General features: G+C 41.3%; 1 protein-coding gene across 2 annotated transcripts; it reads left to right on the forward strand.

Annotated features, from left to right (window-relative positions):
* The first annotated feature begins 10,932 nt into the window (after nucleotides 1-10,932).
* Nucleotides 10,933-12,069, forward strand: LOC145018409 (uncharacterized). 2 transcript variants are annotated; one of them, XM_078976300.1, is made up of 3 exons: nucleotides 10,933-11,252; nucleotides 11,670-11,728; nucleotides 11,812-12,069. In XM_078976300.1, exons 1-3 carry the CDS (start codon nucleotides 10,989-10,991, stop codon nucleotides 11,813-11,815), a joined length of 327 nt encoding a protein of 108 aa, XP_078832426.1. In that variant the 5' UTR covers nucleotides 10,933-10,988; the 3' UTR covers nucleotides 11,816-12,069. The 2 variants fall into 2 exon arrangements, with proteins under 2 accessions (XP_078832426.1, XP_078832425.1); XM_078976299.1 differs by having other exon boundaries at nucleotides 10,933-11,238; nucleotides 11,812-12,066.
* Nucleotides 12,070-12,812: the final 743 nt, after the last annotated feature.

Here is a 12,812-nt window from a genome sequence, read left to right on the forward strand (position 1 = left end):
CACCGACAATCTTTCTGGTAATCTCCGAGTACTGCAACATAAGGGTCCACCCCTTCTTTCCTTGCGCGATTTCCCTGTCTTCCCAAGGCAACGCTCCATAACCATCTATCCCTTCTGCCGCTGTGAAGACCCTTTCCTCACCAAATCTATTACTCCCGCCACTCCTAGTACGGGTCATCGTTGCCAGTACCCTCTGGGCATTCATCCTGTTATCATTTGGTGTTGAGCACCCCACGATCGACTAACTGAATTCCACCATACTCTGCATCCCCGCACTGCTACTGACTAGGAATCCTGCTATTCTTATCTGGCTTCCGAATGAACTGAGACCATCCTGGTCCCTACCAACCTATCAACAACTGGATTACCGAACCTCACCGATTATTGACCCAGCACAACCACTAGTCGCTCCCAGTGACATTCGAAGATACTTCCGCCACCTATACAGCTCAATCTATTCTACCATGCTGGCACTACAATTTCCTGGGATCCCCGATCCCCTTGCCTAGACGCTAAGATCCTATCAGGTCCTACCTATGCTGCTAAAACTCACGGGCCTCGCCCACGGGTCTCACCCAACCGTACTACTGAGCCACCCGGCTCTCAGGTCTCACCTATACTGCTATCCTCATACGGGCCTCGCCCACGGGTCTCACCCGACTGTATCCTAGGGAGGCCTCTTCCAAGGTCTCATCTCTCCATGGCTATACAGGCAACTCCATACCATTCTCATCCATTTTCCATTCTCGATCCCTATCTGAATGTTAGGAGATAAGGGCCTCGCCCCGACTCCGCCAACGAGCTACTACAAAATGCTACGACTGCCCCGTAGTCTTACATCACTTTCCACCACTGACTGCTGACACGAAAACATCTCCTGCTATTTGACCTCAAGATCCCCATTTCGACTCACACGAGCTCTACATGTGGCCCTTTAAACTGAATCCGAACCACATACCCACCATTACCCTTCACACACACGCACTGATGGGATGTTCTCAAACTCCCAACCCTGAACTTTTAAACGCTGAACTACCCCTTTTCCTTATCAGAAATCATATACCCGATCTGGATTCGCGTGCCCTTACCCTTATACACTCGAAGGATTCTCCCCCACTTGGATCCTGCTTACACCTCGATGATCGATGAGAAGAAATCCCAATCCTTGCTACCATAATCAATCCGCTGAGGAATCCCAAGCTTACCATAGCTCAGGATCCAACCTGTCCATTTTTTAAAACTTATACGGCTCCGAACTAGCGAGGCATACCGAGTCTCTCCAAGGCATGCTACGGATACTGCACTCAAAGTAACCTTCTTCGATACAACTCATCCCTTAATTACTAACCAATAACCAAGGTATGCAAATGGCATATAACTCGATCCCAATGAACCCGCTCGAAAATAAAATTCTCAACCGCTAATGATGCAGAACCATAACAATATAATCATGCACAAAATAAAAGAACTGAAAACGGAAGTCGCATACCTGCAATGTCCGGCGTTGCTCGCATCTCCAAAGTAGCCATCTGAAAAGCCCTGCCTCCTACCGCAGGCGCCTCCGCACGGCCCTGACGGCCGTCTGTGATCCTCAAAGTTGCAGGGGCGGGTGCCATCACCCGTCCTGCTGAAAACAAACTAGGGCACTGGGCCTTCTTGTGGCCCCGCTGATTGCAGTGAAAACATATCAATTCTGATCCCTGGGTGATGGTAGCAGTACAATCTCTGCTAAAATGACCCGTCCGACCGCACCTGAAACAGCCAGACTCACCACCACTACCACTCCTGCACGCGCCCCCGTGCGTCCTGCCACACCTTCTGCATCGACTGCGGTCCTGATAATCCCTCGACCTTGAATCCGTTCCCTTGGGCCTTTTTCCCGAACTCGCGGCTACCTGAACCTTATCCGGATTCCTCTTCCGGATCTGCTCCAAATCAATTTCCCTCTCCCTGGCTCGAGAAATCATATCCTCCAGAGTCTTACATCCGGACATGCTCACGAACTCCCTGATGTCATCCCTCAGTATCTCGTGATATCGTGCCTTCTTCATCTCCTCATCCGCGACATACTGCGGAACAAGAAGGGCTCTCTCTCTGAACTTGGCGGTGATCTCCGCTACAGTCTCAGTAGTCTGCGTCAAATCCTGAAACTCCCGGGCCAACTGTTGCACCTCAATAATCGGCGAAAACTCCGCTCTAAACCTCGCTGAGAAATCACTCCAAGTCATCGCGTCCAACGCGGTATCATCCCCCAAAGCGTGACCAATCTCCTCCCACCAATCCCTCGCTCTGTCCTTCAGAAGGCAGGAAGCGAGTCTGACCTTGTCCTCCTCAGGACACCGGCTCGTACGGAATGCGTTGGCAACATCAGCCAACCATCTGCTGCTAGCGATGGGGTCCCTAGCCCCATGATAATCTGGTGCCCCGCAAGCCCTGAACTCCCGAAATGTCAAGGTACGTGCTCCCAACAAAGCCATCATCTCAGTACGGAAGGCTCCCAGCCTGTCATCCAAAATCTCCAATATACCCTCCTTGACCGTGCCAAAGATCACAGGAGTCTGAGCTAGAATACTGTGCGTAACCTCCGCTGATATCAACTCCCTCATCCGCTCCTCGAGCTGCTCGGCCCCTAAACCCGAGCCTAATCCCTCTCCGGCGCCTGATCCGCCCGCTGGTCCCTCTTGCAATGTCACCATACTGAAACATACAACATAACCACTATTAGAATACTCCTCACTGCTGCAAGACCAAACATACTCACTACCAGGTTCCCGGTCTTGTCTCGGCCTTCCCTGAATCGAGTACGGATCCTCTGCTTTCAGTAGTATGGGCCCATACTACCTTCCACATTTATCCGTACTTTCCTCAGGAACTGCTTTGACTCCACCAGGTCCCTTTTTCTACTTCTACTGCTCCCAGCACTACCTCATCCTAGGCTTACCCTAGGGAAACCTTTGACTCAACTCAACCAGTCCTCAGCTGCTGAAGGCCTCCTCGCAATGCCAATTAGCCATCACCTGGATACCATCACATGTGACGAGGCTCAGATAATCCTTCAAGTAAAAGAATCGTTCCTACAACGGTTGGACTTAAACAAGAGCTGCGCAATAGGACCAAATCCAACACTCTGAGATTATTCAACCCTGATCACATGTGACGTGACGTATCCACCTAATGGCTAACTCCCATCACTTAGAATCCCACAATGCACAAAGCAAGCAACATTCAGACAAGGGAAAATCTAACCATAACATACTCAAGCAATCATATCCACATAGCAAGAATCTAAACTAGCATGCAACATAACTCATAACTCAGGCATAACCTAATCAAGCTATCCTACTACTGACTATTCAGCACTATCATGCAGATCAAAAGCACATATAACAGGCACATAAGGCATCCTCCCTAGATCCTTAGTCCTAATCTAGCATGCTGCTCTATTAACTGATAATCAAAACATAAACTTGTATGGGTATTTTGGGGTACTTACTTGAGCTCGGTTGATTGCATGCACCACACCTCTTTTCTCTTTTCAAGTTCTTTTCTTTCTGAATTCTTTTTACTTTTATAAAGCCGTTTTCTTTCTCAAAACTCTCTTTACAAAACTATCTTTTCGCTTTTGAAAACTTTTTATCCGACCCCTCAGTTTGAGTTCAGGCACACCCGAGAGTATGCCCGAATCCCTCAAACCAAGGCTCTGATACCAACTTGTAACGACCCAAAATTTAAGACCAAAAATTTCTTTAATAAATCATTACTTAAAGTAACATCATCATTCCAAAACATAATATGAGTACAAGTTTTCAAAACATATGTTCGTTATCAGAGTAAACATTCCCAGGCTGTCTAATCTATGGTGTGTGCCATGCGATCACCCCGAGCTCTTTCCTCCGCTACCGGAAGTACCTGAAACCAAAACTGAAAACCGTAAGCACGAAGCTTAGTGAGTTCCCCACCCTACCACATACCATGCATAACCACATACTGCACATACTGGGCCACGCCCCCTATCTTGGGCCTCGCCCCTACCTCGGGCCTCGCCCGCTACAACGGCCCCGCTGCTCCAGGCCCCGCTTGGCTTCGAGCCCCGCTCGGATATAGATCTGTTTTACTTAGGCCTCGCCTGTCACAGGGCCTCGCCCGTCAACAAATAATAATACATAAACATTTCATAACACATAACTAACACATGCAACTGGTTCTGTCCTAAGGCCTCGCCTTTCCTGGGCCTCGCCCATGTCCTGCTACTGAGGAGTCATGGAACCCCATCCATGCTCCTAATGGTAGTGAGGTACGGGCCTAGCCCACTCTCACTCCTGTTCTAATTCGGGCCTCGCCCCTAATCTGCTACTAGTGAGATATGGAACCCCATCCACACTCTGCTATTGGTGAGATACGGGACCTCGCCCACACTCACCTCCCTACCAGGTACATACATGTATCACAGAGACAACAAGTATAAACTATCATATATAAACAATTCCTTGGGCGCCCGCCCGCTATTACTGGACCTCGTACTGCAAACAATGCTAGCATACTGTGCCTAGGGCTAACCCCCAGGTCTTCTACTCATAACTACATGGGCCGGCATTGTGGCCTTAGACCCATTCACACAAAGGGAAACTTACCTGAACTGGCTGAACTTCCTGATGATCTCACTAGCTGCTTCCCGACAACTCACGGAACTCTTGCTCCCCGTGCTCCCCGAACTACCAATATCAATACAACACTGAGTCTAACTGACCCCCGAAAGACAATCAAGTCCACCCTGGTCCAAAGTCAAAGTCCTGGTCAAAGTTCTGGTCAAAGTCAACCTTCCAGGTCAACCCTACTCGCCGAGTCACCCTACTGACTCGCCGAGTTCAAAATGATCAGATTCCTTTCATTCGCGACTCGACTCGCCGAGTCAGTCCATGACTCGCCAAGTCTACCGATTTCTGAGTCCAGACCTGTTCAACTCACTGAGTCTCCACCCGACTCACTGATTCGAGTCACAACTCGAAGGGTTTGGTGTTTCGCGACCTGACTCGCCGAGTCCAAGAACAGACTCGCCGAGTCCAAGGCAATCTTCATACGACTCGACGAGTTGTTCATCCCACTCGTCGAGTTTCTCCAAAACTTCATGCTACTCGTCGAGTCCACTCAAAGGACTCGTCGAGTCCCTTCAGATCTCCTTACATGCAGAGGATTTTTGAGTCATGCATGGACTCCAAACTATAGATCCACCCTTCCCAAGCCTATTCCACACGTAAAGTTGCAAACTTTACGTGTAGAGAAGGAGATCTAGGCAAGATACGCCATTAACTAGGGTGTAAGGCCAAGGGACTTCAAAATCGACTCAATGGCTGATACTTTATGCTTCTCCAGGCCCTAAAACACTTGAATCTGAAGTAGCAACTCCAGATCCAGCTGCTAACCCAAAATAATAACATTATGGCAAAAGAGCCCCAACAACCACACATAGATCTAGGTGCAAAAAGGGTCCAGGAACTAGTTTATTACCTCCAAGTGCTCAGAATGAACTCACAATCCCAGATCTATAGCTCCTTCTTGCTCCTCCAAGTTCCTTCTTCCTTTTCCAAGCTTTAATGCACCTTCCAAGGCTCAACTAGGAGATATGACGGCTAGGGTTTGATATCCAGGGCTAAAGAGGCAGTAAGGAACCCTAGGAAGAAGATTAAGACATTTATATAGGCCCCAAGTCCCGAATTTAGGGTTTTCCACGCACAGACCAGACTCGCCGAGTCACCTTGACCGACTCGCCGAGTTGGTCGCTTACACCTCGACCCGGATCCCGCTCGAACTCGCCGAGTCCCTCCTTGGACTCGCCGAGTCGGCCCTTAAATTAGGGCTTTTCTTTCCCTTCTTGGCCTTTGAAACTTTGGGTGTTACAAACAAACAAATAACTGAGTGAAAAATTGAAGATAAAAATCAGTTACACTAAATCAGAGGGGTTGAAGGAATAGGGATGATGGACTGATTGAGTCATGGAGAAGAGAGAACAGAGAACTGGAGAGAACATTGAAGTGCTTAACATATTTGATCGATTCCATCAAAAAAAAAGGGGGGGTGGGGGGGAGCCCCTATTGGCCCTAACTATCCTTCACCACTACAATACGGTGGTGTTTGTTTGTGTGTTTTCTTTTCTAACAGGTCTATATAGCCTATTTTGTCTGCGCCTCGCAGACATTAATCTTCATAAACATAATCTGTAAGCAAACGCTTAGTAATTTTCCCACAAAGTACAACATACCAATATAAAAATTAATGTTATGGGTCAAACCATAGTCTTATGTATAATTCTTGCCGAGGCCCAGATCCCGATCTTCCATACAGTTGCCAGGGGCCAGATCCTGGTCTTTCATGCAACTGCCAATTGCCAATGGCTAAATCCTGGTCTTTCATACAGGTGTCAGGGGCCAAACCCTGGTCTTTCATACACATATCACACAAGTAATCCATATCCTATAAAATAAATAATGGGCTAGCCTTGGTGCCTTCGACCCATTAATATAGTGAGAAAACTCACCTCAGTCTGTTGGTAGCAACAAGATGCTCGACTACTAAACAGGAAGATCCCACACTACACAATCAATTATCCCTAATCAGAATTAGGTCACAATGCCAAATAATGGGCCTAAGCCCTAAGTCCAAACTTCTAAAAATAAGGGCTTAAATGCTTTATCCCCTTGATGGGCCTAACCATTCCTTGCTCACATGCAATAACGGGCTCCAAGGCCTAAAAGGCCCAATTACTACACTTAAGGCCCATTAGAAAATTGAAAGGCCCACCTACTCTAAATAGATGAAGGCCCAAAACCAAATAAGGCCCAATGACCCAAAAGCCCAACACAAGTCCAAAAGCTCACTGGGAGCGTATGATCGACGTAACCCCAATACGCTTAACATACTTAACCGCCATGCAATATGTGTTGCGTACACCTTGGTACGCTCAACATACTATGCTGCACAACACCTTCAACCATTTGTGCTTAATCCATGTAGTCACTTAATCTCACTTCCAGATCTCGGTCAATAGAGGGTCCTAGGGAATAAAGTTGGCAACTTTATGCCTTAGCATGTCTTATGAGAGTCCAACATCCATTTTTGTTGATCAAAGCTCATTTAAAGGACCTAGATTCATGTATGGCTTCATATCAACCTCCAAGATAACATTTTTATGCTTCTAACATGCCAAGGGACTAAGATCTAGCATGTCTAGCTTCTGGAGTTACCCAAACTCACAAAAGAGAATCTATGGACAAAAAATGAGCTTATAAACAAACCCTAACTCTGACTAACACAATGAACAATAAGTTATGAGCTTTTTACCTTCAAAAGCTTCCTAAGATGATGTAGATTTAGGATCTAGAAGCTCAACCACGTCCAAAGCTTGCTCACCAACTTCTTTTTCTTGCAAACACACAAAAAAAGCAACTAAAGACACTTTCAAGCTCAAAGATCACTCTCAAAGGCAACTAGGGTTTAGCGACGTTTAAAGGAAGTGGAGACTGATAAGAGTGAGGGTCCGAAGGTTATAAGTGTGCTTAAATAGGATGCATGCCCTAAAATTAGGGTTTTAGCCATTGACTACGTACGCCCAGCGTACGTGGCTCATTGTCTCGACTCCGAATGCCCTTGTACGCTAAGGGTACATAGACGCACACCCAACGTACGAAGGATCTCTTTCGCAATAAAATTATTATCCCAAGGACTAAAAGGTAAAATACTTTAATCCGAGTGTTACATGAAACTAAAGTCTACTAACAACTTCAAACAACTTCTAGTTAAGAGCAACAACTAGATTAAAAGTTATCATTCAACTAGAAGACCATGAAAAAAGAATGATTGAGTCCATTTCAAAAGATCGAAAAAGGAAACCAAGGGGAATGTAATAAGTTAGACCTTAGTTAGGAGTCGGGATATCCCGTACTACCCCTAAAATTTTCAGACACTATGGAAATTTTGAGAATTTTTTTTGGTGCAGAGTAATTTTTTCGGTATGTTATCTCTTAAAATTTACATGTGCTACCCCTGACATTTCGTTCTAGCTCTGCCATTGGATGTAAAAAAGGGCCAACACTTGACTTTAAAAGAATTAATCACTCCATAGTAGTCAAAGGACGATTGAACAATATTGAATTGTAGGTTGCTCGAGATATATGTAATAAGCCTTTAGATTATATTCAATAACCATTAGAATTAGCACTATAACATCGCAACTTAAAAGCCATAAGAAAATTTAAAATGTCTCATCGTTTTCAAATTATAGTAAACATGCTATGAGGTGTATTATGATTATTAATATGAAAATTTACTTTTTAGATGTATGTAACATCTAACTTTCATGTATTGTTCTGCGACATCAATCTTCGTTTTAGTATCACTATCCTTAAATTGTGATTGACCACGACACAGTGGTTGAGAGCACCGTGATGCTACCACATCACCTAAGGGGCGGCATGGTCAAGTGTTGGTTGCAGCGTATTGACTGTTGGGTTCAAAACCATAGGTCTCGGGCCTTGACTCCTATTTAAGGGATGTGATGACCATGGTTCTCTCCACCCTCAACCTCTATCACCTCCAGGGAAACCCTATCCCCGACTCCATAGTTCTTGAGATTTTGGTGGTTTTAACCTTAATTTCTCCATTTTAGTGAAGAAGTGAGTGGAGAAAGAGTTTGTGGTTGCATTAAAGTTGGGTTCACGGATCCAAATTTCCTCCTTGTTTTTGAGCTGTTGGAGGTATAAAGTTTCTACCTTTGAATCGTTTTTAGTTAGATCTAGTTATATACTATTTTAGCTCCCTTTTTTCCATTTCATTGAGGTCCTTGGATTTTAGGGGACTCTAAGACATTTCTCTTGATTAAATCATCTTCTAGACTTGTTTCATGGAAGAAAAATGTCTATGTGTGCTTCTCCTTCAAGCCATGCATGAGTTTTGGTCCTAATCTTAGTCAGGGTTTAGTATTTTGGTTTATGGAGTGAAGGAGATGGATAAAGTTAGAAACTTAATCCATGCATATAGTAAATCGATCTAAATCTAAAATCTAGGACCGTTGACTTTCGGGTTAAGAGCTTAATGAAATAAGTTATTATGAACGTTCAACCTGGTGCGGTGAATGGCTAGTTGCAGTGCATACACGAGGCCCAGTCGTGACTACCATGTCTTTTATTAACTGTGATGCAATCAAGGAGTAGGTCGTGACATGGTGATCGGTGACGGTTGGCCGTTGTCCATTGACTTTTAGACCAATTTGACTTATGGTTAAACTTTAGGGTTTGGGGATTGACCTTTGATTTAAAATGTTTAGGTGATTTGTAATATCGACCTTCACTTTTCCTACGAGTTGTGGTGATTATGTGATTTTCTAGGAGGTGAGTCTCTCACTATACTGTGTAGGACATGTAGTATCTAAATTTTTTTGTTATTATTTGTGAATTTCATGAAAGACTATTAGGGGACCATAGTGTATTATATGAAAGACTATTAGGGGGGGGGGGGGTATCGGGAAGGACTGCAGGGGAATTGTACCAACATAAGTGATTGTAAGAGTACGGGTGGACCGTAGTATTCACATGGTTTGAAATACACCCCTAAGACATGGCCCATTGTTATTATTATATATGTGGTATCTTGGAAACTTCATTAAACTTTGTGTTTATGCTTTAAGTTTTAAATGGTTTAGGTACTTCAGGTAGCAAAGGAAGACCTGACTTGATTGCATCTTATCCACTAGAGATTTATGTACTATCTATATTTATGATTTTACTATGATATTTGGTTTTTGGAACAAAATGAGAGGGTTATAAGAATGGTTCTAAAAGGCGTGTGTCGTTGCGAGACGGTAAAACCAAGCCTCAAGCTTTATGAGTCATGACATTTTTCAAAGTGTTATATAATATGGCGATTTTGCATTAATTTATAATTATATTACCATATAAATATAGATTTATATCAAATATAACCAGTTTTTAAAAGTGTTATATCAACAACTAATAATAAAATGTTAACAAAAAACTCATTAGTTGTATACCCAGTATGAAAATGTATAACAAAGACTTAAAAAAACGTGTTTCAAACGAAAAAAAACCCGTATCATAACACGTCATAACGCGCCAAGACACGTCATATCACATATTGTCATGCGCCACGAATAATGTCATGAAGCTTTTCCTAACCGCAAAGTTGCGCCATACCTTGATGCGTGCCATGAGATCTTTTAGAATAGTGGTCGAGAGTTGAGACCTTAGGATGTGGCTTGACAAGAATACTGCCTATTAGGCATCTCAAACACCATGCCCAATAAATGCATGACAAAATGAAAAGGAAATTGACAACACCTTGCTGTTTCTCTATTCTCCTTGGCAAAGTGGTAAACCACACCTCTTGTTTTGCAAAGAAATTGATGAGATGGTAATGTCAGATTTTTTTTTTTTTGATACCACACCCTTTGATCTAAAACGTTATAATATATGTAGATTAAATTTAGGTTTAATAAATAATTTTTTTAATTTTGAAAAAATAATAAATAATAGAAATTGAATTCCATGACAAAAGTTGATACAACTATTTTATCTTGGGATGAGCTTACAAGATCTTTTCGACGAAAAAAATATCTCACACAATTCAAATTAAATACTTTAATTGTTTTTCTTTAAAATATCAATGACCCTCAGATATTTTTGCTGCTGTTTTTCTTCACGCCCTCTTTAGCACGAACGTGTGTTGCAATCGCTCCAATGTCGACTTCGCTATACGCCTATACCTTTTATCGTGACACGTGTACACCTCCATCGGGCGCGTTTATAAGCTGCAAATTCTCTAGCGCGTGGGACTATGCAATTAGCATAGCGTAACGTGGACAAAAAAAGGGTATGATAAAGTGAAACCGCCCTTATAAAAAGCGGATCCGCCATATCTCTCCATTCTCCAACCCAAAATAATCGTTCGCCGGAAATATTATCAAACGGTTGCCGGAATCCATGGATCTAAACTTTGTAATGGATGCAAAAAGAGCTTACAACGATCATAGATGGACGAACGAGAGGCACCTTCATTTCCTGAAATCTGTAGAGGCTTCGTTCGTTCGAACAATGCTGGAGAACAGCGACGATCGCGTTTTTCTTCCGATGGATCGGTACTCGCCGGATAGTTGCGAATCGACGTTAGACTCGAAGCGGATGAAGACGGCGCCGACTGGTGCGAAGAGAAGAAAAAGGCAGTTTCCGGCAGGTATGTTTGATAATGTAAGAGAGATGCATCACCATTGATAAAATTCTAGGTTAACAATACGAATCGTAACAGAAAACATGTATCGATTTCTCATGATCTTAACAGATTTATCAAAAATTTTATAGAATTTGTTAGATCGTGGAATTTCCGGTTGATAGAAGTTGATGCAGTTATAAATTTTTTAATTATAATTTGTTTATATTAAACAACCTTTGTTAATTACTAAAAAAATCATCACTAGTTGAAACGAATTTATCAACACACATGATGTCATGATTCATAGATCAAGCAACTAATATGTATAAGATTATCGTAAATGATTATCAAGAAAAATAAAAGAAAGTATTATAGAAGATATTTTGAGGCCTCTATATTTTATTTGTTTTATTTCTCTTTTCCACAATTAATTAATGCTATGTTAATTTAATCAGTTGAAAAAAGAGTCAGAAGATTACGCCTCCAATTTTCCTCTCCGCATGAAGAGGATCAGGTAATATTATTATTATTATTATTATTATTATTATTATTAAAAATGGATGTTAATATCTATAATTATATGCAAAAAAATTACAGGTAGTTCCAGAGATTAAATACATAAAAACGGAAGATGATGACAACAAGTGGACAAGTTCTTGATAGTTTTGTTTTAGCTTATAACACGATAGGTCGGTTTTTGATTGGTGTTAGGGATATTATTAATTTATTGGTTAATTATATTAAAAAAAAACCTTTGATTAATATTATTTAGATATTTACATTCTTAATTTTTAAGATATTTTAGTATACAGCCAACTTGTAAATTGTTTGGTTTGCGGTTATATTCTTTTTCATGTTGTAAATATCTAATTTATGACTTCTTCCAAGTTGTAGTAATAATTTCTTGGTGGCAACCTAAATATATAAAATATTCAAACTAAAAGTACCCATTAAATATACTATTATTCAAGAGATAATTCAATGCAATTAAACAATAAAAACTGGACCCATCACCGCAATTCTTAATATCTATGATAGATTATTGTCATTAGGTTGAGGAAGTCCATCGATTCTATCTCTTTCAACCGATATGGCATGTAGGAGTTATATCAGTATTTTCTTTTTTATTTTATTTTTAATCCACAATATATATATATATATATATATATATATATATATATATATATATATATATATATATATATATATATATATATATATACTCAAAGTTTCCCGAAAACTCAATGTGGAGTGTTGGATTAAAAATAATTCGTTAAGGACATGATCGTTATCTTAACAATCAATTTTTTTGTTATTTAATATATCAATATAAATATCTAAAAATTAACAAACTAACTCAAAATTTTGGATTTATTATTACTTTTAAAATAGTTTTTGATTTTTAAAAAAAATGGAGATTTTTTAATTTTTTTCAAAAAACATGAATTTTTCAAAAAAAAATGAAAAAAATATTTTTTAAAAAACTGCATCTTTTTTTTTTAAAAAAAAACTGCATTTTTCTAGAAAAAAGCTGTATTTTTTTCAAAAAAAAAAAAAAAACGATTTTTATAAAATAGTGCAATTTTTTTCAAAATTGC

Source organism: Lactuca saligna, chromosome 9 (genome assembly GCF_052625555.1).
Source record: "Lactuca saligna cultivar CGN05327 chromosome 9, ASM5262555v1, whole genome shotgun sequence".
NCBI classification, from domain to species: Eukaryota; Viridiplantae; Streptophyta; class Magnoliopsida; order Asterales; family Asteraceae; genus Lactuca; species Lactuca saligna.